Source organism: Apus apus, chromosome 2 (assembly GCF_020740795.1).
Source record: "Apus apus isolate bApuApu2 chromosome 2, bApuApu2.pri.cur, whole genome shotgun sequence".
Classification (NCBI taxonomy): Eukaryota; Metazoa; Chordata; class Aves; order Apodiformes; family Apodidae; genus Apus; species Apus apus.
Genome location: NC_067283.1, coordinates 90,112,951 through 90,138,911, shown reverse-complemented (window position 1 = coordinate 90,138,911; position 25,961 = coordinate 90,112,951). Strand labels below are relative to the sequence as shown.

The 25,961-nt window shown below is 41.6% G+C and overlaps 1 protein-coding gene across 22 annotated transcripts in view; it reads right to left on the bottom strand.

Annotated features, from left to right (window-relative positions):
* LOC127381903 (poly(rC)-binding protein 3-like) overlaps positions 1-25,961 on the bottom strand; it is a 504,833-nt gene that overhangs the window by 25,575 nt on the left and 453,297 nt on the right. For 21 of the 22 annotated variants that reach the window (XM_051612868.1, XM_051612869.1, XM_051612854.1 and 18 more), the window contains 7 exons: positions 23,070-23,186; positions 16,481-16,612; positions 12,682-12,810; positions 10,507-10,650; positions 5,665-5,706; positions 5,085-5,160; positions 3,209-3,261 (listed from right to left, as the gene is read on the bottom strand). In XM_051612868.1, the coding sequence (XP_051468828.1) occupies positions 3,209-3,261; positions 5,085-5,160; positions 5,665-5,706; positions 10,507-10,650; positions 12,682-12,810; positions 16,481-16,612; positions 23,070-23,186 (693 nt within the window). The remainder of the gene's footprint in view (positions 1-3,208; positions 3,262-5,084; positions 5,161-5,664; positions 5,707-10,506; positions 10,651-12,681; positions 12,811-16,480; positions 16,613-23,069; positions 23,187-25,961) is intronic. The other variant, XM_051612866.1, reaches the window with a different exon arrangement.

The window sequence follows — 25,961 nt, the reverse complement described above, 5'->3', positions numbered from 1 at the left end:
CTGCGTGTCTCTCCCACATATATGCAAAATACACATGGTTTTTAATGTGAATTGTATTATTGGTTTGTTCATTTACTCTCAAGGGCCATTTTGGGGGACTGGATCACAAAATCCCAAGATGTCATCTATGCTCCATCAGCTACATCCCTTCTGTTCCCTTCAGGACCTGCCACTGTTACGCTGCTTTATTCTGGGATTTGTGTAAAACACACTCTTATTGTGTAATTTAGGCAGCAGTGGAAGGCCAGATAAGATCCCAGCAAGGAAAAGATCTCAAAAATAACTGTATTAAATCTTTCAAAGTACAAATGCCCCTGTAAGAGGTTTCACTGAAGAAAAGGAGCTACTAGATAAGAATTAAAGTGACTTCTGAGAGGGACCTGAAGAAATGTGCCCTCTGTTCTCTTTTTGGGGATACCCAGAAGTAATAAGAAAACCCAGAAAGGCAAATTTCCTGAATTTACCATTTGGAGAAGAAGCCTGGGCTTTTAACATATGGAAAATAACTTTCTATAAAATGCATTGCTTTGTTCTCTCCTATCTCTTTGTTATTGATCAACGGGTTAGTTTTAATTATCAGCATACTGTATGAAGAAAGCAGCATGATGTTGTTACAGCAAATATTAATAATAGAAAAAAAATATCTGTTGCTGCCTTAGTGCCAGAGGGAGGGAGAAAGATTTATTTTAATATGAAGCTACGCAAATTGTTAGTGGCTAGTAATATGTACTTTCTGTAGACTAGGCTAAAGTCTGAGCTCCTTATTATCTTTATATCTGATTTTGATCCATCAGATTCTTGCCGAGGCTTTGGATTTTTGTGCTGATCATAATGTGCAGCACATATGCAGATACACGCTGATTTCACTGGTAGCTGCAGAGCATGTAGATATTTGCGAGTCTCATGTTCTTCTCATCTGTGCTGAACTTGTGCACACATAAGCGTATACAAGGAGAAAGCTGCAGGATCCACACAGGGCAGAGGACTCCCGGAGTCAGGGCAGGCAGGGGACCAGCTATGTGCAGCCTAGGGCTGTCGCACAGCCCCGTGCCAAGGCCTGCAGCATCCTTCACCATCAACCAGATGTGTAATCACTGTGCCACATGGACTGCCAGTCTATCAAAGCAGGGACTAGATGTTTACCAGGAAAGCCAAGTCAAATTACCAATGCAGGCTTTGCTGCACAACTGCTGTTCCCTCTCCCACTCTGATCTCCCTCTCTGCACAGGGCACACATGAAACATGAGCACTGGTGCCACCTCACCTGACTCCCTCTTTGCCCCTTGTCCCTCTGTCTCCCTCATCTTCTCATTTCTAGCCAAGAGGCTGCCCAGAGAGCAGCCCTGTTGTAGCAGCCATGGGGCTGCTGCAGCCTGAGGGCCTGGTGGGGCAAGCGCCTAGAGGATTGATACGGGGAAACAGTTTTCCCCCCCTTGCAAAATTCCCAAGAAGGCCCTGATGCCTGACGGGACACGGGAGCCCTTCCTCTCTCTGCACTAGCACTGAGGCACCGGCTGTGCGCACACACACACAAACACACGCGTGGATGCATATGCAGCACTATGGCCTTTCTGTCCTACAGTGCACACCTTGACCCCATAGAAACATCAGAACCCTCTTTCACCACCTGTAGAACCCCTGCAGGCTGTTGCTCAGCCATCTTGGACCTTATCTTTTGCTCCTTTAGCTACACCAGCAAGACATGCACTGTGTAGCCAGCAAAACCTATTGGAAACAGCATTGGATGCGTGTTTGTTTCTCAGGGATAGTGCTGAACTGGGGAATTTCACACTTCCTAGATGAGAAACTGATGTTTAAAAAAAAATGTCTATTGCACTACAAGACATGAGGCCAACTTTCATAGAATCATACAACAGAATGGTTTGGGTTGGAAGGGACCTTAAAGATCATCTAGTTCCAACCCTCCTGCCATGGGTAGGGACACCTCCCTCTAGACCAGGTTGCTCAAAGCCCCATCCAGCCTGGCCTTGAACACTTCCAGGGAGGGGGCGGCCACAACTTCCCTGGCAGGTTGCCTTTTCCAACCTTTCTTTTTTATTTCTCTGCTAGGGATCATGAAAGAAGTGAAGTCAGAAGAGTGACCTTGGATTTATATCACTGATAGCAAGAACAACATCTGCCTGATAATGAGATTTAAAAAGTTGCACTGCAAGGATAAACAGGATGCTCCCATAAAATTCTCAACATACAATAAATCAGGTTGTAAAGCAGGTACTGATAAATCAGCAGGGCATCTTTTAAGTAACAGAAAGCTTGCAAAACCACGGCACTCCCACCTTCACTTCTCTGTTATTCTGTATATGTTTCTTACTGTAAATCATTGCCACTGAGTTTAATAGGGCTTGCAAAATATTGTAAGTATCTCTTAAGTAATATAATTGCTATTTGTGATCCCACTCATGCTTGAAAGCCTTTTTTACTGGAGGGGAAATCTTCCATTTTCCAAGTGACTCATTTGTGATGAAAACTGAAAAAACCCAACCTTGTTTCAATGAAATTAATAAACCAGGAAGGCACTTTTACATGATACACTGGCACTTTGAGTAGCTGTTTTAAGATTCACCACCATATTGCTCATGGAGTCTGGCTCTGTTGGTCACAGCTGGTTCAGGGTTGCTGGAGCAGGAATGTTTTTAGCCCTTGTTTTTCAAATAAACCCTTATATTCCACCTTTACATAACTTAAGTACCCCTTTTGCTCTAGGAAAAACACCATCTTAGGTTAAGTGCAGGATGCAGCAGAGTCTGGCACAACACAAGCCATTGCAGTGCCAGCTCTCCACCCCCCTGGCATGGAGGAATCCAGCCCACATCCTTTTCCACATCCTTTAACTCTTTTGCTGAGATTGCCCATGCTGGTGCCACCTGAGAGACGAATTTTAGTAACTCTGATCTAAACCACTGCAAGCAGCAGGCACCCAGGCTTTAACAAAGCTGGTGAAGCACTCCAGCACCGTTGTGCAACTAAGCCAGCAGCACTGGAGACCTGGCATGAGAGGGGATAGTCACTGCTGCTGCTTCTGTCCAGCATTTCACTAACCTCTAATAAACCCTTCATAACAGAGTAAATGCTGTACAGTTTATTCTGGGGGCTAGTGTTTTATAAATGAACCGAAGATGAGAGGTTCCCCCTCTGGTAGCAGAGGAGCGAGAGAAGAGAAAGTGATACTGACTATTGGTCCACTTACATCATTGGGAATAGTAAGTTCATGGGAACTGGTTGGAGTGGTGGCATCCAGTCCTATTCAGGGGACAGAGGGAAAATGTTACGCCAGTTGTTTGCAAGAAGGGCAAGACACAACAAATGATATTTTAAAGAAGGAAACACACAGAAAGAAGGAAAAAAATAAAATTAAAAAGAGAGAAGCAAAGAAAAATAGAGAAGTGCTAGTGAAACAGAAAAGAAAGCAAGAGATGCAAAACTCAGAGGGCTGGAGTAATTTTAAATTAGTCTTATTTTAATTAACCTTTAACCCACCAACGCAACAAATGTCACATGAGATTACCACAGGGTCATAAAAAGCTTCTAGAAAATGAAGGCTTTCCCCTAAAAATACTCTCCTAAGTTTGTGCTAAACACATCAATTGAGAAATTAATGGATGGATGGCTGAAATTTGACCTGTCTACCATTAGTGCTATAATATGGAAAATGAAAGTCAAGTGAACAATTAGAAGAACAAAATACATAGATATGAACAAGAAAAATTAAAATATTAAGAATGACCAAATTAATCTAAGAAAATTTGAAAATTATATATGGGACTAGTTGCTTAAGAAATGCTGGGAAGGGCAATTTTTGAAGGAAAATGTACAAAATACTCTAAGCTGCATACATTTGTTTGTAAACTGGGTGGACAAAAGGAAAATGTTCAGGAAAAATGGAATTATTGCTCTAACACACTGTAACATTACAGAAACATACCTCTCACAAATAGAACCAGGAAAAGATTAAGGAGCAACATGTTAATGACAAGAATAAGGCTAGGAAAATAATAAAGCTAGGAAGGGCAATTTAGTTTTACTTGTAGCTATTTTATCAGATACATCATGAAGAAACAAAAGTGTATTTTGGATGTCATTCTGTTTCTTTTCTTTTTTTGGGATTATTACTATTATTATTGTTATCTGTAAAGACATGCAAAAAAACCTAGTTTCCAACTAGAAAAGGTAGGGGGAAAAAAAGACTCTTGCAAAAGAGTAAGACATTTTACTACCTTTTACTTATGTTTACATTCAATTAAGAGTTGCATATGCTTATTTTACCTTGAATAGAAAACAATTAAGCCGCTCACAGAATTTGATGTATGTGATAAAATGTTATTTGCCATACAAAGCATGTACCAGTACACACATACTTCTGTTCTGCAACATTTTTAAATGCCAAGCATGTACATAGTGAAGTACAGGAAAAATTACTTATTGCAGGGTTAACTGACTTTTCACTCTTGAATCTAGAATTCAGCTTCAGCTTTCATAAGCATGGACCAAATTTACAGTCCTTAATTTAACTAAAATTCCACTGCATTTTGTAGCTGTATCTGCGTATCTAATAGGAAGAGAGGCACTTGCCCCAGCAGTGATGATTACAGATGCTCTTCAGAGATTTGGCTCTACAAGGAATTTGAGTTTCAGTGTACCCTAATTTCTTTCCTCAGTATTTCTGTACCACAATTACATACTGTTTTCCTACGTTTACTTCTTTTTGAACCACGTTACCAAACCCGAAATTTGACAAGATGAACACACAAGTACTTCACTTGGGTTCGACTGGTACATGCTGTATGGTGCACAATAACTTTACAAGGACTGAACCAAAGAAACTCAGGGCTTTTAGCCAGTGGCACAAATGAAGCGGTTGTGAGTAAATAAATGTAACAAACAAAGCACGTTTTAGTAATGATGAAAGGAACGGTAACAGAGGTAGGGGAGGGCAGAACAGATTAATGTGTGAAAAGAGAAGGACTGCTGGTCATTGACCACATTTATTATTAAAATGATGTAATGACCACGGGAAACAAAGCTGTTAAGAAGAAGGACATCCCCAGGGGGTCATGGGTACGTACCAGGGAAACCAGGGGTGGTCTGCCCAAGGGGAGTAAAGGGGGGATGCTGCATAGCCAACTGGTGAAGCTTGGTCAACTGCAGGGCAGGATGGGAAATTAGAACTAACCAATCAAATGGAATTATTTCAGAGCAGAGAAACCATCTTACATGTTCTAAAACTGGATTAATTAAAATTATATTTAAAAAAAAAAAAAAAAAGGTTTCATCATTCATTCTAATCTACCGTAGAGGAAAAAAAACCCAAACTGGTTATAAATGCCATCTCTACTGTTATTACATGTAATGACTATTGTTAATATTAACTAATTACTGTAGAATTACATATTAAAAGAGCTCAAATATATCACATGCAAAAAGGACAAAGATAACTGTCATTTGTTCCTGGGCCATTGTACTTTCTAGCAATTACTACACAAGGTAAGAGATGCAGCTGGGCTAACACTTGGCTCTACAGTGTGCTGTTCAGGAAAGGTGTCCTTAGGTCGTGTCTTTATTGATGACTGTAGAAAGCAAATGTTGCCCGGAACAAATAAGAGGGAGAGGCAGAAAAGGGGAGTAGTTTACATGTGCAGGACTCACGTCTGGATGAGGGATGGCGTACTGCCCCTGAATTGTGAATGCCTGAAAACAAAAAACACAGGTAAGACAGAGATTAGTCAGGTGGGACAAGCAGCATTCCTGTTCTTATCAGAAGAGCTCTTCCTGGGTCACCAGGCAAATGCCACCTGCATTGCTTTCAATGCTGAGTGAAGCTTAATTGTCTTGTGTTGCTTGAAAATGTTTGGAACAGTACGGAAAGGTCTCTGTCCACACACCCCTCCCAAGCAGGAGGTTCTGCCTGAGCCACTGATGACCTTGGTCCTCAAGATCTCTCTTTAGTTCATCTCCATCTGCTGGGAGCAGAGCTGGGGACACTGTGGGGGTCAAGGAGCATGGGAGGTGGACACTTCCCCTCCCTGCTGTCCCATCCACTCAGAGCCACCAATGCATGTGGGGAGATGCTGATGCCAAAGCAGCAAGGGGAGTAGTGAGGATGGGGCAGACCTGCCCAGGGAATTCCCTGCCCTGACACCCAACTCTGGTCTGCTGTGCACAGGGACACATACCAGCCCACTCTGAGCCACCTCATCTGGCTACTGACAGCCACAGATCCTAAGTGCCAGCAAATGTGTGCCCTGGTGCACCCCATGGGTCTTGTGCCCCAGGCTGCCATGCCAGCGGGTACGTGAGCACACATGCTGGATGGCAGCCTGTCCTGCAGCGCCTGGGCACAGGGCCAGCATGCTGGTTTGGAGATAGGTGCATGATGGAGACCCACAGAGTGGTGATCTTATCTTCCACAGGAAGCCAAAAATCCTCTCCCCTCCAAATCCAGCCTCTCTGCACCACAAGAGCAGAGCTAGAGGTATAGTTTCTGGCATTGTTTCTGGCAAAAAACAGCCCATAAGTGAGGAGGGATATGGTGGCATGCCTGGCATCACTTAGAACAGCCCTTCCTCTCTCCTGCTGGCTCTGTTCAGCTCCCTGTAATGGTCTACAAAGAGAAACCTATAGAGAGCTTATAATTTTCTATTACATCCTGTAGGGCTTTTCTGAAAGGAACAGCATGTCAGAAAAATTTTAATGTGCTTGTGCTTAGACAGGCAGGAAAGCAGAAGGGCAAATTATAATGTATAAATATTTGTAGTGGGGGAATTAAAAACAGGAAGAGAGCTGATTAGCTTAGTTTTCAAAATGCTTATTTGACAAAAGGCCTTTTTAGAAAGTAATGAATCCTCTGTAAATGACAGAACAATTCATTTAATGGAGTTCAGATATTAAAACCTTTAATGCCTCAACTGCCTGATGCACATTTTTGCAGTCGTATTTCCCTTCGGAAGAGGAAACATTTAATTTAGTTTTTAAGTTAGTTATAAAGCAAGGCCGTAATCCAGCAAACATTATGCACGTGAGCAGTTTGCAGACAGAAATTTGTGTGACAGGGCTCAATGGGACACTCATGGGCAAACATACTAATGCACGCCTGCTAGGGATGGCCAGTACTGATGACTTATACATGACATGAAAAGGTTCCAGTCCACCAAAACGGGTGATCACTGCCATTACTGGGTCTTAAGCAAGCATGTATTCAAGCTAGCAAAGCATGTGGTTAAGTGTTTTACCAAATGAGGACAACCTTAAGGAGGCATTATGCTGCTTCGCTTAGTGGGGGCTCTGTGCATTGCCAAGCACAGCAGCAGCCTCAGGAGGGTTATAGCTGGAAATGGTGCGAGGTGGGGGCTCAGGTCCATGAGCAAACAATGGGTTTGGAAACCACGTTTTGGTGTCTGAGCCTCTGTGCTGAATTTCAAGTGTCCTTTCTGATCTGGGCTTTACTGAGAAAACATCTTTTACATGAGCCATTCCCAAGAAGTGGTCTGCAAACCAGCAAGAAACCACTGCAAAAAAAATCATAAGCTAATAGATGTCACTCATTCCTTTGTCACTGAGCTCCCTCATATTCTATGTATACATACAAGGAACCAAACAAACTGGAGAAATAATAGAATTCATGAACATTCAGAGCTCAGACTAGCTTTTATTTGGTTGTCAATGAAAACCATAAAAGCAAAGTGGACAAGATGGGTCTTGCTTTTTCTTTCCCAGTAAAGTAAAAAACCTCTCCACTTTTTAGGCTCCCAAAAGGTCATTTGGCTGATTAAGGTTGAGAAAAACTGTCTTTGACTGCCTTACTCCTTGGCAGAGGAACTGTGCCCTTCGAGGGCTCAGGAATGTCAAGTATAAGCCTGGTAGAGGCTTCTGAGACATCTGTACTATAATGTTTCACTAAGGACATGAGCTATGGGTCCATCAAAGTTGAAGACAACTTTCCTACTGATGTACTGATATTAGCAACAGCAGGAATGACCTGGTCTACAATTCTTCCTCAATTTAAACCATAAAACTGCTACGAGACAAAACACAAAGCTGTACCCTGTGAGTACCCATCTAAACAGCAATGTAGCACAGTGGGTAGAAATTTCCCATTTGTTTCCATCTGGCAGGAAGGCTGGATTAATTTATTTTTTAACCAGTAAATATGCTAAATATTGGTAAGGGGCAGAGCAGGGAAGGAGAGTGTTCAGCTTCCTTTTAGTACTGTCATGAAATGTAGTATCGAAGAACCACAAGAGAATTAAAAGCAGAAGAACCCAAACTTGTTAATGAAAATTAGAAACTTGATTTTGCTAGTGTTGCTTGATATGTAGGCATTAAACAAAACAAAACCTTTCAAGACAGCCATGATGCAATTCAGAATGGAAAAATAACTTCTGATAGCCTAGCCAAAAGGTAGCGTGGAATTAACACTGGTGATAAAATTTTGTTTTCAGTACTAATTTCCACTTATGAAACGTGATAAAAGTGTCTTTCCATACTGACTCCCAAACTCAGTTTAAGCATTTTCTTAAAAAGTTTGCTTAGTCAGAGACTAATTTCAAAGCAACAGAAAGCGCCAGTCTCATACTCTTTCTTACATCAAGAAGGTTGCATTAGAAAAGGGAGAACTTTTTTAACTGATAAAACTGAAGACGACAAGAGCTATTAGACCTTAAAATAGAACTCATTCAATTATTTATACAAACCACTCAGAGTGCTCTAACAAACAGCTTCAAGGTTTTTGAGTAATCATATACAGAGACATTCTTTAAAGGCAGTGGCAATTACAGTATCAGTAACACAGGCTGCTGCATTTGTATATACACACACCTATTTCTTAAAGGAAAACACTACAGTGTAAACTTAATATATATATTATGGAGCAAATTATTCTGAACTTTCACAGATCAATTTTGGGCAAATTATTTTAAATTTCAGCTCAACTTTGACCACTAAGGAAACAGATTTCGTATTTTGAAGACAACTAAAAGCAGCAGGCTTCAAAATTCGGAATTGAAAGCTACTACATCCAGATTATGAAAATCTGGATATACATCACAACATATCATTACAGAGTAGATGGCAAAACTGTTGAGACAAAAATTCAGACAAAGCTCACTACAGAGCTGTCACTACAGGCCTGTCAGAAGCAATGGCACTTTGACATAAGCTTGAGATGTGCAGGAGCTTCCATATAAACCAGCAGATTGTGGTGACCGTACCACCAACACCACCAGCAACATCTTGTGCCCTCTGCCCCACCAGGAACCCCATGTCTGGCTTCTCATATGACTGCAGAATTGCCTGCGGTGGTGGGCCAGCAGCCTGCATACCACCCCATGTCAGGCTGATGTCCTGGGCTGGGCTAATGCCTCAGGAGGTGGGACCTGCCTGCAGATGTTTCACCATGCAGGCGAGTGGCTCTTCCCATTGGGAAACATCTTAAAAAGGAGCCTTGCTGTCATTGTGGGGAAAAGATTTGGCTGGGTGGGGGTGCCTTACTGCCAGAGAGGCTTAACGTATGTGGATCCTAAGTAGAGAGATGGCTGCATTCCTCTAGGCCAGATTTAGGAGATCAACTTCCCTTTGAGTCGGGCGGGGCTTGCAGCATCTCACTCCTCCACCTCTGCACGTATCTGGGCAGTGCTACTCTTAGCCTGCTGGCCAAGGGGACCCCCTGTGAACCTCCTAAGGTGGTTTTAAGGTAAGAATCAGCTGTGTTCATTGCTGGCTCATCAGCTACTAAAAAGCACTCCCCCTGCAATAAATGATGGCGGAGCAAATTCCCACCATGTCTCAGTGACACACTGCAGACCTATTTCACAGCATTATCAAAATACAAGGGTAAGTCACATTGCACATGGGGTTTTAAAGATATAGCTGTCTGACACAGCTTAAGATGAAGGGGGAATCGGCAAAACTTTACTATATAAAAAAGAAACAGGAATGCTGTGCTTGTGTTATCAAGCAGGCTGGTGCATGTCACTTTTGGGAAGGTCTACACTTGCATGTATGAAGCTCCTGTAACCTCACAAACCCACTGCTACTTTGGCCTGAGGAACTAAAAGCAGCAGAAATTATGTGTGTAGAGATTTTTACTGCAAAACACACTATTTGGTCCTAAAAAATGTGACAACTAAGGGACAAAAAATGACGCCTTTCAGGAGCAAAGATATCCTGCTGTTAGATCATTTCTGAAAAGTTGACGGAACAGTTTATACTGCTGGTGGAGCTGCAACTTAAGAGTGAAAAAAACAACTCCCACAATAAACAGTTTTGTCCCACTCAGGGAGCATCTGATTTGAACACCTCTTAACTCGCAGGAGGGCAAACTTTTCTTGATTACAGAATTTAATTTTAAATCTTAGTAAAATGCCAGTCATCACAATTTGTGTCAGGTTTGCAATGCAGTGTTCTCCCTTTCCTGCAAACTGTAAGCACACAGAGTAGACAAAGCACATCAATACTATACCAGGCAGAAAAGAGTAAAAGTTGAAAACTAACAGGCGCTGGCTGAGGTTGGGCCAAGACGGTGTGGTTTCCAGCTGAAGCCAAAATGGTGTCTGCTCTTACCTGGCCACCTGCAAAAATGATAGGTGCAGAGGCAGGTTTGGGACGGTAAGGGATGGTGGCACCTTTGGGTGGGGACTGCAGACAAAAACACAAAGAGATCAAAATGCAGAATGAAGCAGAGGTAATATTAAAAAAATCACACTTTACTTTGCTCCCTGCAGACAAGAAGACATGCAAACTCAACCCAGCCCACCACCCCATCCACCCAAAAGCAAACCAGAAGCTGGTTGTCTGGGCTTCAAGGGGAAGAGCCAAGGTGCTGACTGCACAGTCCAAACAGGCAGTGCTGACACTCGTGGCTTCATTACCACTAGTGTTGTATGAAGCTAAAAGCTTCATCAAGCATTTCAGGGTATTTAAGGAAACATGGGCACAATTTTGAAATTTGTGGATGTTTTGGAAGAATCTGGCCTGTGGTTTTGCTCTGTTAACACAGAGCACATTTCCTGCTTATTGATCTTTCCCACACTGCCACACATCAAGGCTTCTTGTTTTACCAACTAAATTAAGTCAGCTGTTCAGCTGCAAATGACCATCCTGATCCTGCCTTTTGTCTGACTGAGCTGGAAGGTTGGAGAAAAATCCTCCCAACTTATCATAACTGTGGCCTCCATAATGCACAGAAAGGGAGTTTGCTTCTGTAGCACAAGGCAAGTACCCAAAGCAAAAACCCCCGACCAAGGTTGACTTCTCATAAAAAAAGCAGAAGCACCTGCATTTTGAAAAAAAGGTTTCAAATTGTCTGTGCTACACCTAGCAAAATGGTGTCCTGGTTTAAGTGTATTAACTAGAACTAAAGAAGGTAATAGCAACATCGCTTCCATTAATTAATACCATATAATTAGATATTTCATGTTAAGGAAAGTGTTCGTTGCCAAATTAAATATATGCTGCATATCAGATCACATTCATTTTCTGAGTTCTGTAAAGGTTTGAAGAAGCCAACTGTAGTTAAGCCAGTGTCATCTTAGTGCTGCTTCCAGTTTGACTTATCTTAAAATTACGTACTTCTTATGCCCAAACCAGTTATTTAAAGAGTGGTTCTACCTGCGGGAAAATAGGAGAGTGTTTCTCTGATTTTGAGAAGTAGCTTCTCTCATCTTCTTTAACAAATAACCATTTATCCCACGAATGTCACTTGGACAACAGACATACACTGTAGTCACAGAGCTAAAAACTACTGACACCATATACTCCATCTCTAACAAACTAAATTTTTTTTAATATATTTTCTTTCTGTTCTCTTGCATTTTTATAAAGGAATGCTTTCCTCACAGCAGTTAAAAAAAGATAAAAAAACAAGAGTCACTTTTCCACAGTAAAACACTGGGGATTTAATAATGTTTATGCTTTTATTTGCATTAGGCTGTATGATATTTTGATGCAAAGGCTGTGTGTCATTTTGATGCACTGCATACTTCTGAAGAAACAACAGCCTTAGTGCTGTCTCATTCTGCTGGGAGAATAAGAGAACAGTAGGGTGTCAGAGACCATAATGATGCAGCCCTTGAGTTGACTTAGGTAAAAAACCAAATGTAACAAAAAAAACCCAGAAAATTTTCCAGCAGAACATGTGATAAATGTGGAGATATTTCATGTTCCATGTAAAAAGTTATAGTTACTAGGTCAAAATATTTCATTTTGGTTGGCTAAAATACTTTTTTTCAAACTCCTATTCAACTTAATCAGCTGAGAAACATACTTGCACGAAATTATGGGCATTTCAGCAAGGGTTAAAATGCTCAGTTTTTTTGTATAAATTCTGTTAAATCTAAATTATGCTAGTCAGAATTACTTCTATTTAGAACAAGAACCAGCTGTTTTCTGCCCTATTCTGCATCAGAGTGAAATGCTTTTATCTTGGAACAGGCTGCAGCTCCATGCAGGACCTGGTTTGTTGCTTGACAGTGTAATGAGAGACCTGGTCTTTGACTACTTCACCCTGCTGCAAGAGGTTCTCAGAGACCAGGCAGGGCACAGAAGAGTCTTCTTGAAAGAGGCACAGGAAGGGCAGGCAGCACCCCTGGGGAATTCAGGCCACTTGAAAAATTAATATGTTTCAGCATCTCCCGAGTGAGAAGTGACAGCCCAAGCGTGCTGACTTACCTCCAGCATAACCACACATATTTGCTTCACGCACTGGATGATGGCATCGGGAGTGCCCGATATAGTCACCGCGCGCTCCGTCGAGTTGGGCAGCATGTCTCCTGCTACCTGCACCTGGGCACCTGTGGACTTGAGCAGAGGCAAAGAGAACGTCACTGTTGGGCAGGCAAAGGCACCTCTCCAAAGCTGGTGATGCACTGCTGCAATGGAGGGGATGCACCTCTAAACTTTTCCTTGCTAGATATGTGTGTGTGTGCGCGGGCGTGCGTGTGTGTAAACTCACACCTGGACAGGGCAACTGGGGTCAGGGAGGACAAGGATTTGCCTGTTCAAGCCAATTTGCAAACACTCCCATCCAAGGAAGATTAGTCCTCAGTAGCTGTTAAGGAATAAAACTGTGACCTGAATTTCAGGACAAGACTTTTAACCCCCTCAATAACAGACAGTTGTGATGCTGACTAAAAAAAGGTGAAATGAAGCATTTTCCAATAATTAAAAAAGAAAAAAAAAATCGCTGGTAACTGAAAAACGTCTGCTAATGGAGTTGCAGAGAAATGGCTCTTTAATCCACTGCTGGCCAACTTGCTTGTCTGGATGAAATCTGGGGCTGCCTTACACCCCGGAGTATTTCAGGATGGTACAGAAGCACTTCTAAATTATAATCAGTGTTGATTAAATATATGTACATCATCAACTTTTAACTCATTACTGAACCCAAGAAGGTAGTAAGACAGTTTTTATTTATTTATTTTTAATTTCGTCTTGGCACTAATGTATCTTAGCTAACCAAAACACCCACTAAAAACCCTCAAAGAAATTAAAAAGTACACGAGGCCAAAAAAATCTGTGGTATTATTTCACAAGGATCCTGAAAGTCCTTTTTTTCAGTTAAAAAAATCCAACAAACAGCCATTTCGTAATTGAGTTAGCACTTTCACATATTCAAAATCTATTCCTGATTGTTATTGAAATGCAGTATTTTGGGCTTTTTAAAAAAAGTATTTTCCTTAACCACTAACTTTGTGTCAATTGGCAAGGAGTTAATTTGTTTTCCTGGTAGTTACACACAACACATTACTTTTCTTTCCAGAGACTGATTAAATTACTGATTGCATAGTCCATTCACTAGTGCTGTTTAAGGCCAGAATATAAATTCGTAGCTCTGTAACTGACTTTGGAATTTCGCCATAAATTGATCAATCAGTCATGCTTTGCTTTTCTTTTTTTTGTTGTTATCTTGAAAACAGTCCAGCAACCCTACGTGCTGTTCCTGGGTACGTGACTGAACACAAAAGACTATCCCTCATGCAATTGCCACTTAGTGTGTTGTCTGATGATGAAATTAGACCACATCTCAAGCTGGATGATCCTTTTTTCCCTGTTTCATCATCATTTTTGTTTAAATATAGTTCTGGGTATCTTTACATCTGGCAAAAAATACTCTGCCAAATACTGCAGTCATTTACACATTTGGTTCCAGTGCTAATCCTGTTTATTCTTCGACTTTCATCATATGTCAGCAATGAAAAAATGAGAAGTATTTTTGTCCACTACCCTTAGGCTTAAGAAAATGTGCAGTGTGACTTCTTGCTACATTAGCCTTAACCTTTTCCTTCCTTGTACTAGACTAGTCTGTAATTGCTTCTGAAACTACCGTCACCAGAATAATCAGTTACATCATTTAATGTCCACAGACCAGCAGGCCAATCTCACCTTTAAAAGTCTATGGCCTAGAAGCATTCACTCTGGATGAAGTTGCCAATGTTTAAAATAAAATCCAAAGTATCAACAGCTGTAAAACCTAAAGCTAAACACACAATTCAGACTCACGCCTGCTCCTATTTTAAAATAACTAAGCAATCAGCTGGATTCCTGCTGCCTGACAGTTCTCCTGGATCCCTAAAAGATCTGGAGGATCACAAGAAATCACGTCTGATAGCTGAGGTCACCTTGAACCATGTGTGCTGACAGTAGTGCTGCCCATGCAGGGGCGTTGGCACTAGATAATCTTTAAGGTCCCTTCTAACCCAAATCATTCTGTGATTCTCTGATGATTCTCCAGTGGCAAGGCTTTAGCCTGGCTTTGCCCTGCTGCCTGCCAGGGCAGGCCCTGCTGTGTCTGACCCACCCAGACACGAACTGCTGCAAACACCAACAACAGTCCAGTGGCCGTGCAGGATCTGAGCCAGAAATGTCCTGTGTGTAAGGCAAACTGAACACTCAGGAAACACACTTCAACACACTAGTGTCTTCTCCCATCTCTACAAAGTTCTCTGATAAATCTTTTTTGGCATTGAAGTGAAAAACAGAGAGAATTTCCTATGATCCTAACATCTGCAGATAAATAATGTTTTCTTTCCCTCAGTGTCATCAAGTGACTCTTTCCTCCCACGTCTTAAAAGCTGATTTGACGACTACTGAACTCCCAGACTCTTCAATGAAAAATAAAGTAACAACATTCCAAGGATTAAAAAAAAAGGTCTCAGTAAGCAGAGAGACACCCTTCAAATGGCAGGGCTCTGAATTTTTTTTCTGCATGTTTTCAAAAACACAGTTTACAAAGCGAGAGGCTTATGGAGGAACAACACGTTGTTTGCTTGGCAACAAAAGCTCTTTGGCAGCTCTGTCAGCTAACGGAAGCAGTACACACTGCTTTTACTTCCCTGTACGCAAGGAGAGAAAAGACTCTTTCAGTAGCAGCCAAATCCTGAAAAGTGAAGATAACCCTTCAGCAAGAACTTTGTTAAAAAAACTCCTGGGACAATGAAATCGAAATGAAATAATTTGGAACAACTTGAAAGTCAACAAGATAAGAGCTTTAACTGTCCTCATCATCACCTGTTCTTCCAAGGCTACCATAAACCAACATTTCACAGCAAACACTGGATAGAAATTTTTGATAAAATGATTTTCCACTCCTTTTGACATCTGACCAAATTCTATTGGATAGAAAAATATCCATTAACTTTTTTTCACATTTGAAACGAAATGCAAAATACCATATTGAATCTACCTTTTGGATAAAAAAAGGAAGCTTCACTTTGGTTAAGCCTGTCAAAAGCTTCTGTTCTGACATAGTCACACGAAAAAAAATTGATCGGTATGTTACCTTGATATTCAACACCTAATCCCATGTTGGAATGAATACAAATTTAGAAGGAGTACTGTCACTTTCTCCAGAATAAAAATCCATTTTTCTGAAAGGTCATATTCTGATTTTCTATACATAACTGAGCATTTACCCAATTTTCTTGTGTGACTAATTAACAAACATTGGATCCTTGCCCTGGCATGTGCTATGTTGCTACAGTCCCGGATGGAAGAATTAAAACTGGCACCATATGGTAATTTTTTCGTTTGTTGGATACAGGAAAAAATGACTGCTAGCATAGCACACTGAATTAATACCTTTAGATAAAGTATGGTTTAAAATTTGGAAATGGCTGTAATGCTCAAACTCAGTATGACCTGAGTATTGCTGGGGAGGGGGCTGTGCCCAAAGAGAAACTGGACAAATAATTTATGTTGCTAAATTGTTGCCTTGCTAAATTGTACATTAGAGACAAATATGTTGTCAAGCTGTTTCTTTATTTCACACATGGTCTTTAGCTTCATGAAGACAGAAGGGTGTAGCTGTGCTGGACTCCTGCTTCCATCAGAGCAAGGCTATTCCAGCCTTTTTGCTCAGCACACGCTCATGTTCGTGCAATGAGCAAAGTGCAGCAGCTGATGGTGGCAGGGCATGCTGCTGTAGGACACTGAGCTAGCTAGTGTTCCTGGCAGACATCCCAAAACTTACCTCCCTGATTTCTTTGATTTTGGAACCTCCTTTTCCTATAAGGGATCCACACTGACTTGCCGGGACAACGAGCCGCAGTGTTACAGGAGGTTTGCTTGTCACCGTGCTGTTTGTCATTGAAGCATTTATGTCCTGTAATCACAACATCAGTTAAGAATTAGTGAAGGATTTGTCATTCCTGGTAAGCACTGAAGGGTTCAGGCCAAACATCTGAGCTGTTGGTGGAGACCTGAGAAACAGGCAACCAGTCGTGGTTTGCTCCTGTTGCAGGTAAAGCAGCCGGCTCTGCCGGTGATACGCAGTAAGCATCAACCACACAAGCAGCTTGTGCCAGAGGAACCCTTTTGCTTTCCAGTGATGCAGGCCCAGACTGCAGGACCAGAGGACAGTCCTGAGGTAAGATTAGGAGGAGGAGGAAAGGGTATCTGTCATTAGACCAGCCAAAGCAGATGGAAAAGACAAAAGAGAATTTTGAGTTCACGGAGTCTCAAATCCCGATTTAGTCTCTTTCACCATCGCAATAAGAACACTTCTACTGAACAATGTATCTTTATATTTAATGCAATTTCAGGTTTGATACAAAGAAAAAGGGTTAAAAAAGGAAATGACAAAGGGGATCTGTGAATAACTGAAAGCAGAGAAAGTCAGATTATTTTGATAAATATTTTTCTGCCTCCCAGGTTTAATTTCTCTTTTGTGGCAGATCCATAAGCATTTGTAGTATTACATAATTTCTAAAGTCTTTTCCATCACAGCTCTGTAACCAGGGTACAAAGAGCTCAGCAGAACAGCCATTACCGCTATCCAGGTAATGTAACCTGTATGTGTACCTCATTAGCCAATGATACTACACTGCAGGTTGTCAAGATACTACTTGTTGCAAGGTTTACATTGTTATAAATACATTTTGCTTGTTCAAAATCTTCTAGGCAAAACAAAACAATCCCTCTAATGTCTTCATTACAGGGGAAAAGAAAAAGCTTCTCTTCCTGCTGATTTATGGGATGCTGTTGAGAGCACTTAAAATCACAAAAAAAAGCCACAAGCTGCATAGCACCTGTCCAGCAACTCCTGAGAACCTCCATGTGGTTTGCTAATACTAGTTGCAAGCTGAAGAGACCATCTCATCCATCTGTGAAGTGGCATGGCACAGCTATTGGACCCTTCACAGAAATGCTATCCAAAAGATTAGGACAGGAACAGAAAGCACGCAATTTATGTTCATTTAACTAATTTGAGGGGAAAGGCCTGGGGGTGTTGGCAGATGAAAAGCTCAACATGACCTGGCAAAATGCACTTGCAGCCCAGGATGCCAACAGTGTCCTGGGCTGCATCAAAAGAAGAATGGCCTGCAGGTGAAGGGAGATGATTCTGCTCCTCTACTCCGCACTCATGAGACCCCACCTGGAGTACTGTGCCCAGTTCTGGAGCCCCCAACACAGGAAGGACATGGAGCTCTTGGAGCAAGTCCAGAGAAGGGCCATGAAAATTATCTGAGGGCTGGAGCACCTCTCCTATGAAGACAGGCTGAGAGAGTTGGGGCTGTTCAGCCTGGAGAAGAGAAGGCTCCAGGGAGACCTTATAGCAGCCTTCCAGTGCCTGAAGGGGGCCTACAGCAAAGCTGAGGAGAGACTTTTTACAAGAGCATGTATTGATAGGATGAGGGGTAATGGTTTTAAACTGGAAGTAGATAGATTTAGGTTAGACATTAAGAAGATATTCTTTACTGTGAGGGTGGTGAGACACTGGCACAGGTTGCCCAGGGAGGTTGTGGATGCCCCCTCCATGCAAGTGTTCAAGACCAGGTTGGATGGAGCTTTGAGCAATCTGGTCTTGTGGGAGGTGTCCCTGCCTATGCAGGGGATTTGGAACTCAGTTATCTTCAAGGTCTCTTCTAACCCAAACCATTCTATGATTCTATGCATTTATGATGCAAGAAGAGTTCCAGCAGACAGAACTTATGTGTTTCCCTACATTCTTGCTTACCAAGACTACCACTTGTTCAAACAAAAAAGTACCTATACTGTGTGATTAGGACCCTGAATTAAATAGGAATGTACTTTAAACAACCCTGCGTGCCTTGTTGAATCAGAGTGGGAGCTCAGTGACACCAGCACTGATTTCTGCAATATCTCTACATTTGTGATGGCAGCATTCTTCTGTCCAAGAAATGGCTCAGTGTGACCTTGCTTTGCTTAAAAGAGAAGAAAAAAAAATCTTGAACGAAATGAGGCATTGCTGCATGCCACAAGACAGCTCTCAAATCATTCCTCTGGCAGCCAGTAACTCACATTTGGTTTAGTGCCTGTGTCAGTGAGAGATTACAATCCAAAATAAAGTGAGAGGGATAACCGAATTTTGCAGCACCCATGTATCTGAAATAAAGCACTAGTCATGCCAATTTTTCAGCTGGAAGATGCCATCTCACTCTATCATGTTTGTGTCAGGTGGAGGCACATGATCATCCAGATGTAGGTAAGTATCTTTCTTCAGTCACCCAGCATGACCTTGATAACGTCTCCCACTTCCATGAAGTATCTGGCCTCAAAGCCCTCACTACATTTACTGCCTTCAAAAGGAAACTTCACAAAAACTGGAAGCTGCTATTCTCTTTATGTTCTTCTCATAATTTAAAAAGAATGAAATTTAAACACACAGGCTCAGCAGCAGGAAATGCATAAAGCAGTTGGTTCAGATTAAAAACTCAATAAAAGAGAAACAACCAGAAAAAAGCTCCTCTAGAACTGAAAGTTCCCAACTAGGGCTGGCTGGAGACTTTCTTACACAAGTCACCTTTCAAACTGGGAGATTCCCATTTCTTTAATCTCCAACTTTCTGTGGCACTGCATGCACCACTGTATTACAGCTGTGGCAGACACTAGAGATGGACCTATCACGGCTTTCTGCCCTCTTGCCTGGGCTGCTCCTCAGCCAGAATGGGTTAACTGGGAGTCTGGAAGTGATGGAAGAGCCAGCTCCCAGTGTTGAAGCCTTGCAGCACCCCTAACTCCTGGCATCTCAGAATCACAGTGTCTAAAGCTTTCAAAGGCAAGCAAACCTGGCAGCTCAGAAATCTACCAAACCTTTATGGAAGAACGTATCAAAATACTTCTTTACTGAATAATGAAATGTTAAACCTGCCAATATCCACAGCAGGTACAAGTCTGTGAGGTGGCTCCTCACTTGGTTATGACCACCACAGGATTTACCTTAGTTGTAGCAGCAGGAGTAAGCATTTTTCAAAAAGGCATAATCTCGATTGCATTTATCACATTGCCTTTCTCTCCTCCTTATTCCTAGAGCTGAGCAATTTCTTCATAAATATTTGCAAATGAAGAAGGGTTCCACCAAACTTTTTCTTGTGTATTTGGAGAAGGTCTGACCACTGAGATCTGCCTGCTGTTTTTTCCAGCATTTAACTATCACATACACACAGTGGATTATGCATATTTATACCCCAAACCAGAGCTGCCCTGTTCCCAGTCAGCTTACAGCTGCATTTCTTGGGTCTAAGTCTCCAGTCTGGAAATCACCGATCTAAAATGGCCTATCTTCAAACTCCAGTGGTCAGCCTGGGTTAGATCAATTTCTGAACAACTCTCTCTTTCCTCTGCAGTGAATACTTCAGTTGTTTATATAATTACCTACCTAGCTTGTAAATTCATCATCAGCTTGCTAGAAAATCAACTTTTATGAAGGAGGTTGTCAAAGCAGTGATATAATGCTGCGGAGCAACTGCACAGAGAACATTCCTCCAGATCTTTCTTTATTTTCTATTTATCTAACGCATTTTGAGAGTTTTGCTAGGATTAGAAAAGTATTCCAGGGCTCCCATGTCTTCCTAGACCTGCTTATCCCCAGCTATACAGTAGTAGGGTTGAAATTAAAGGTTCAAAGGTTTCATGTCTAAATGCCTCAGGTGAGGATGCAAAACAAATATGGAAAAATCCCTCAAACCATCAGTCTTGTGTATGCATCTTTTTTTGTTCTCTCTGATTGTAGCTGTGAAAACCAGAGCTGGGCCAGGACTTTATTTTGGCTCCAAAATGTTACAGTTACCCATTTCATCAACAGGAATAATTACAGAAAACTGATTATATGAGATATTTTTCTTTACCACTGTCCTTTTAAATACACCAGAAGCCAATTTATATTAAACCCAAATACAAATATTTCAGAATGTAACTTCAGTACCTTACCTGAAGGGAACACCAGTTACCCCTTGCTAATATCCACATGAAGAGTCCAGACTACCCACTAAAATCTACAAGGGTAAATATGCATAAAATCCAGCCAGATGCCTGAACTTCAGATTTCTTTGCCTATTGCTAGCTACAGCACTTTCAAAGACAACAGGGTGTTGCTTGGTGGGGTGCTGTGCAGGGTTCAATGTTTTTATGAGAAATGCAGCATTATTTCCACTGGGTACCTCATTTGGTGGGATTTTTCAGGGTAAGGCCGTAAGCAGAGAATGTTTTTCATATGGGACTCCATGAATTGGAGAGTATGGTATTGAACACAAAGCTGCCTCTTAAGCTAGAAGAAACAGGCATTGGTACAAGATGGGTAGGAGATAAAACTGAGAAGGAGAGATGACAACAGGTCATTTTAAAATTGAGCTGGAGATAACTACTTGTGTGCTTCTGCAGGATTCAACCTCAGAAATCGTTATTATCTCATTAATAACCGGTAAGGAAAAAAACAAACAAACAAAAGTATTCTTAAAAAATATACCATGCCACAAAACCAGGGTACTTTATGAACATGTTTAAAGACTGCAATAGCACAAAGGAAGATCTGAAAACTCACACAGGATTGGCAAAATATAAACAGGGTTAACATTTGCATCATTAAAAAAATCCACTTAATTTTTCTGAGGGCTGACAGGAGTCTCTGCTGAAGCCAAAGAGCTTCCCACTGCAAACACCTGAGCAGGAGCTGCGGATACAGGCACAGCAAAGTTGAGTGCAAAGCATTACACTGGTGGGAGGAGAGAAATTTCCAGCAGCGGCAGGGGTATGTAAGCATGACAGCCAGGACAGAAGACTGTTAGAACCATTAAATAAGTCCTTGTGGAACTTCATTTGCCACCTGTCCACAATTAACACACATGTTTAACACAAACTGTAACTGGGAAAAGTACAATGGGACTACTAGAGTCAGGAGAGGGCTGGGGAAATTCATCCTGTGAAAGACTGAGCTTGGCTCACTTACTCTGGCAAAAGCAAGACTGTGAGGGGATAAAACTCATTTCTAAAAGCATATCTAAGAGTGGATTCCTCAGGGTTGGAAAGGCAAGAACTGTTTAAAACTGATGGCCAGTGCTGGCACAGGAGCAAAGCTGTATAAACTGCTCATGAGTAAATTTAGGTGAGGAGTGAAAAGAAGGTGTCTAATTATCAGAGAACTGAGGTTGTGGATCCAGTATTACGAAAAAGCAGGAAAAAAATCTAACTAGTTTTTGACTGTCCTGTGAAGGAGGTTACAAGACATAACACTTATGCTAGAAGATAACTGCATCTGTTGACCAACAAGCTCCTGTTAATACTAATGTGAACAATCACCGTGGATAAATAAAGGCACATGCTGATGCTTCCAATTCATGCCAGCATCCCCCGGCTATGGGAAGATGTGGAGACTAACCTCCCTGACTTGCAGAAATGAGTGCTCATAAAAAAGGTGTTCAAATCCCTTGAGCTTAATTACTGATGGAGAGAGACACACCCTTTCTCCTGCTGCAGGTGTTTCAGTACACCTATCTGCAGACTCTTCATTCAGCAGAAGGTAAAATGCCTTCTGCAGGGGTCTTGGTCTCTCCACAGAGGACAGGAGAGATGCTGGGACCAGATGAGTGATTTTCAAAAGTTAAGGGAGATAAATCCTCTCCTGGGTGACCACAGGTCATGTTCTGTAGCCTGGAGGCTTTTCTGTGAGGTTTCCCTTTAAAGTGGTGACCATCTCTAACCATAGTTGGTTCATCAAACTTGAAAAGATGCCAGCACTATAGCTATGTATCTGCACAGAACTGTTAATTCTACAGGAAACTGGTGCTCTCTTTCCTCAATTACTCCTAACACGTTTATTTTTATTAATTTTTAAAATTAATTTTCAAAGCCAAGCTTTAAATATGGTGAATAGCATTAATATAGTTTGTTTTTAAAATAAAAATTTTCTAGTTGAATGAATTATATATTCATTTTGACATATACAAAGCTTCCATCAATACCAAATGGAATAATATAAAAACAGAGCTAAAAGTCAGGCAATTATTCTTTTCAAATCAAACCCACAATGGGACCAGAAATCTTCCAAGACATTTTTCCTACCATTAATGCACATTACTAGAAGCAATTGCTTTTCCCTAAAGCCTCCAAAAAGCAAAAGAAATGATCAAACAGCTTGTAAATGGACCCATTATTTTTCTTCAGTGTTACTGCCCAAAGCATTTATAAAAATATAACCACTTTCATTGCTATTAAGTAGAACATTAAACAAATCATACTTAACATCAAAGCAAACATGAGAAATTTCAAATAGTGTTAGCATTTTAACTTGAAAAGATAAAAAATGCCATGTTTTATTTGCTTACCTCTTCAAATTTTAGTGCAATCATAGAAAAAGCTTTAAAAATTGCATCTGTCGGGCCTGTTATTGTCACAATTCTCTCTGGACAGGAACCTTCTGAAATATTGATTCGAGCACCACTCTGTTAAAAAGAACAAACATTTTTCAAGTTTATGCTTTCCATGGCACCAGCAAAGTAGGATTAGGGATATAGTTTGGGAAGGAATATCTTGAGGCACCTAACTCTCTCCCCTACAACTGCAGCCCCAACATCATATAATTTCAGCATAAACTGATCATACTCCAAAAACTCACCTAACTGCGGGAAGCTGGATTCTGCCTGGGTAAATACTTATAAAGTCCTCAACGCAGTATGCAAATAGCACCTCCTTAACTCAAAGTTGCAAATAATTGCATAATCAAGTCTTTTCCCATTCCTCTTGCAGGGTTAACCTTAAGTAGTTCCAGAGCTGCAGAATTTCAGACAAGGTTGTTGTCTCTAGGCAGCATCAACATCTCCCAGGAAAGAAGCACCTCACTCGTTTGGAGACCCAAAGGCAGGGCTCGATCTGTCTACATGTCTCCTCCACAGCTTTGCACTGTGGAGAAGGTTCCTCACAGATGCGTCTCATGTGAAGGCAGTTAATTAATATGCACTTCATAGGAATAATGGTAGGACAGGCAACAGTAACAGGGTTACTCCAGTGTTATCTCCTAGAGACACGGAGCCTGTTGGAAGGAGTTAGAAAACCCTAAGTCTTGGAGACAAGCAAGTGTGGCTTTCAGGTATAATTAGTCCCCTTTATATCACTGTGGCAGTGCAAAGAAAAACCCTAAACTAGATGTAAATATATGTAGGAGGATCTTAGATAAGGATCATAGCCATTCAGGTAAGACCCACCCTATGCTCTCCCTGAGGTTTCAGGCACAGAACTGTGTTAATGCAGCCTATCAAGCCACTGGAGCCTCAACTCATACAAGGCACTGGCCTTCCGGAGGATCTGGGCCTGTAGCAAATGTCGATAATCTGGGTTAATTTGGCCCTTTGCCTCCAGGGTTGCCATGAACCAGGCAATGTGCTGTGTGTCTGAGCCCTTATTCACGTGCGTACTGCTACTCAACAGCAGGATACCCTATTTCCCCATGTGACGGCAATCAAGCACAACAAGAAAAAACCCCACAACACTAACTGATACAAAAATCTTGCTGCCACAGGCTTGGCTGGCAGGCATACTCAGCGCTCACAGGTGAGAAAGGGCAGCAGACCCGTTTTCTCCACAAGTCAACCGGAGTGGTACCTGCCCTAATCAAACACCAGCCCGGGATCAGTAAGGTAGATCAGGGCCTGGGGCTCGTTCACACTGGTGACAATGCCCAGCTGCCGTCACCACTGGCAAACCCGAGGCTGTGGGACAGCCTGGCAGGGAACAGGTCAGGAGACATGCTAGGGCAGAGCCGGCCTGCCCCACTGCCACCTTCGCGCCCAGCTGGCGCTTCCTTTGGAACTGGAGCCAGGGGGCTTGTCTGAAAGACCCCTCCACTATGTATCAGCTGTGGCCAAAATTCACAGGTGTTACCCCTCTGACAGACGATCAGTCAAAACAGAGCTACGACAATTAAAATGTTAGGTGGCAGCCTTCATATCTGTGTAGGAATTCAACAACTTAAGTTGTCTGATGTTTCTTGCTCTGACAGAGCAAGACAAAGTTGCTTTCATTCCATAAAGATGGCGTGCAGCTTGCCACATCTGCCATGGAAGTAAAAATAAACTGGTGTTTTGCTTTTAAAGAAGTACTGAAGTAGTTATTTAAAAGTAGGACTGAATTATCATCACATGGAGACACAGCCTCTTAGTACTGTGACGAAATAACAATGCACATAATTTGTTAAAAAAAACAAACAACCAAAGCCAGCCTCTTGTGACCACATGTACACAATGGCAGATTTTCAGGAGTGGAAGAAGAATATTCGTTATTTATCTTGAAAAACTAACTGGGGATGAAAACTTTTCTCTAAGATGTTTAACTCAGAAGTCAGGAGCACTCTCAAGTGATGGTTTCCCTTTTGTGTATGTGATTTCTGCCCAAGATATCTGCCCATAATCATAATTAATAATTAAACTACAAAGTTTTTTATCAACTGGCAGGATTAACTAGTCAACTAGTACATTGCAAATGTTTTTTTTTTCTTTCTTTCTCAAAAAAAAATATTCTTAGTAAATGTACATGGGTGAAAGCTCTTATCAAAAAAGGAGCTCAGAACTAAGTCAGCTTGACAAAGAACTCCCTATTGTGCATATTAAAGATGTATCTCAGCAATTTCATTAACAATAAATATGTTGAGATTTCCCTGCCACAGGGAATTTCCCTGCCTATCAGAGCATAAAACAACAAAGCAGAAGACACTGTTATATAGGGCAGATTTACCAGAACCAATTTGATTTTTCTTGAGACATTCTCTATACACTTTGCACTCCTAAAGTTTTAAACAGCAGTTTTAAACATTCTTTTGGCTTATGCTTTAAGCACTTGCTTCAAAGATGTAAAGCTACATCAGTCTGACGCCTTGCAGGACAAGTGTGGGTCTGTAACCTCCACCTGGGCACAATCTTCTGAAGACAGTGCAGCTTGCTGTGTGGCAAGGAAAGAAGCCTAAGGACACCAGAGAGACTGAGGTTTATGCAGTGCCCTGTTTCAGATAGCCTTTTTGTAATTACAGCTTTTCCAAGGGATGTGAATGGTGGGTGTGCATGTCTACCCTGCCCACATCCTACTCACACAGCTAAAAAATGTTGAAAAATTAAGGTTTTGCCAAGACGTGGCAGAGGGATACTCTGGCTTATGCAAGTCTGGCTCCAGCTCTGCTGAAGCTCGTGTGTACCCTCAAGCTTTACAAGCATCAGTCTGAAGCTTGGTTT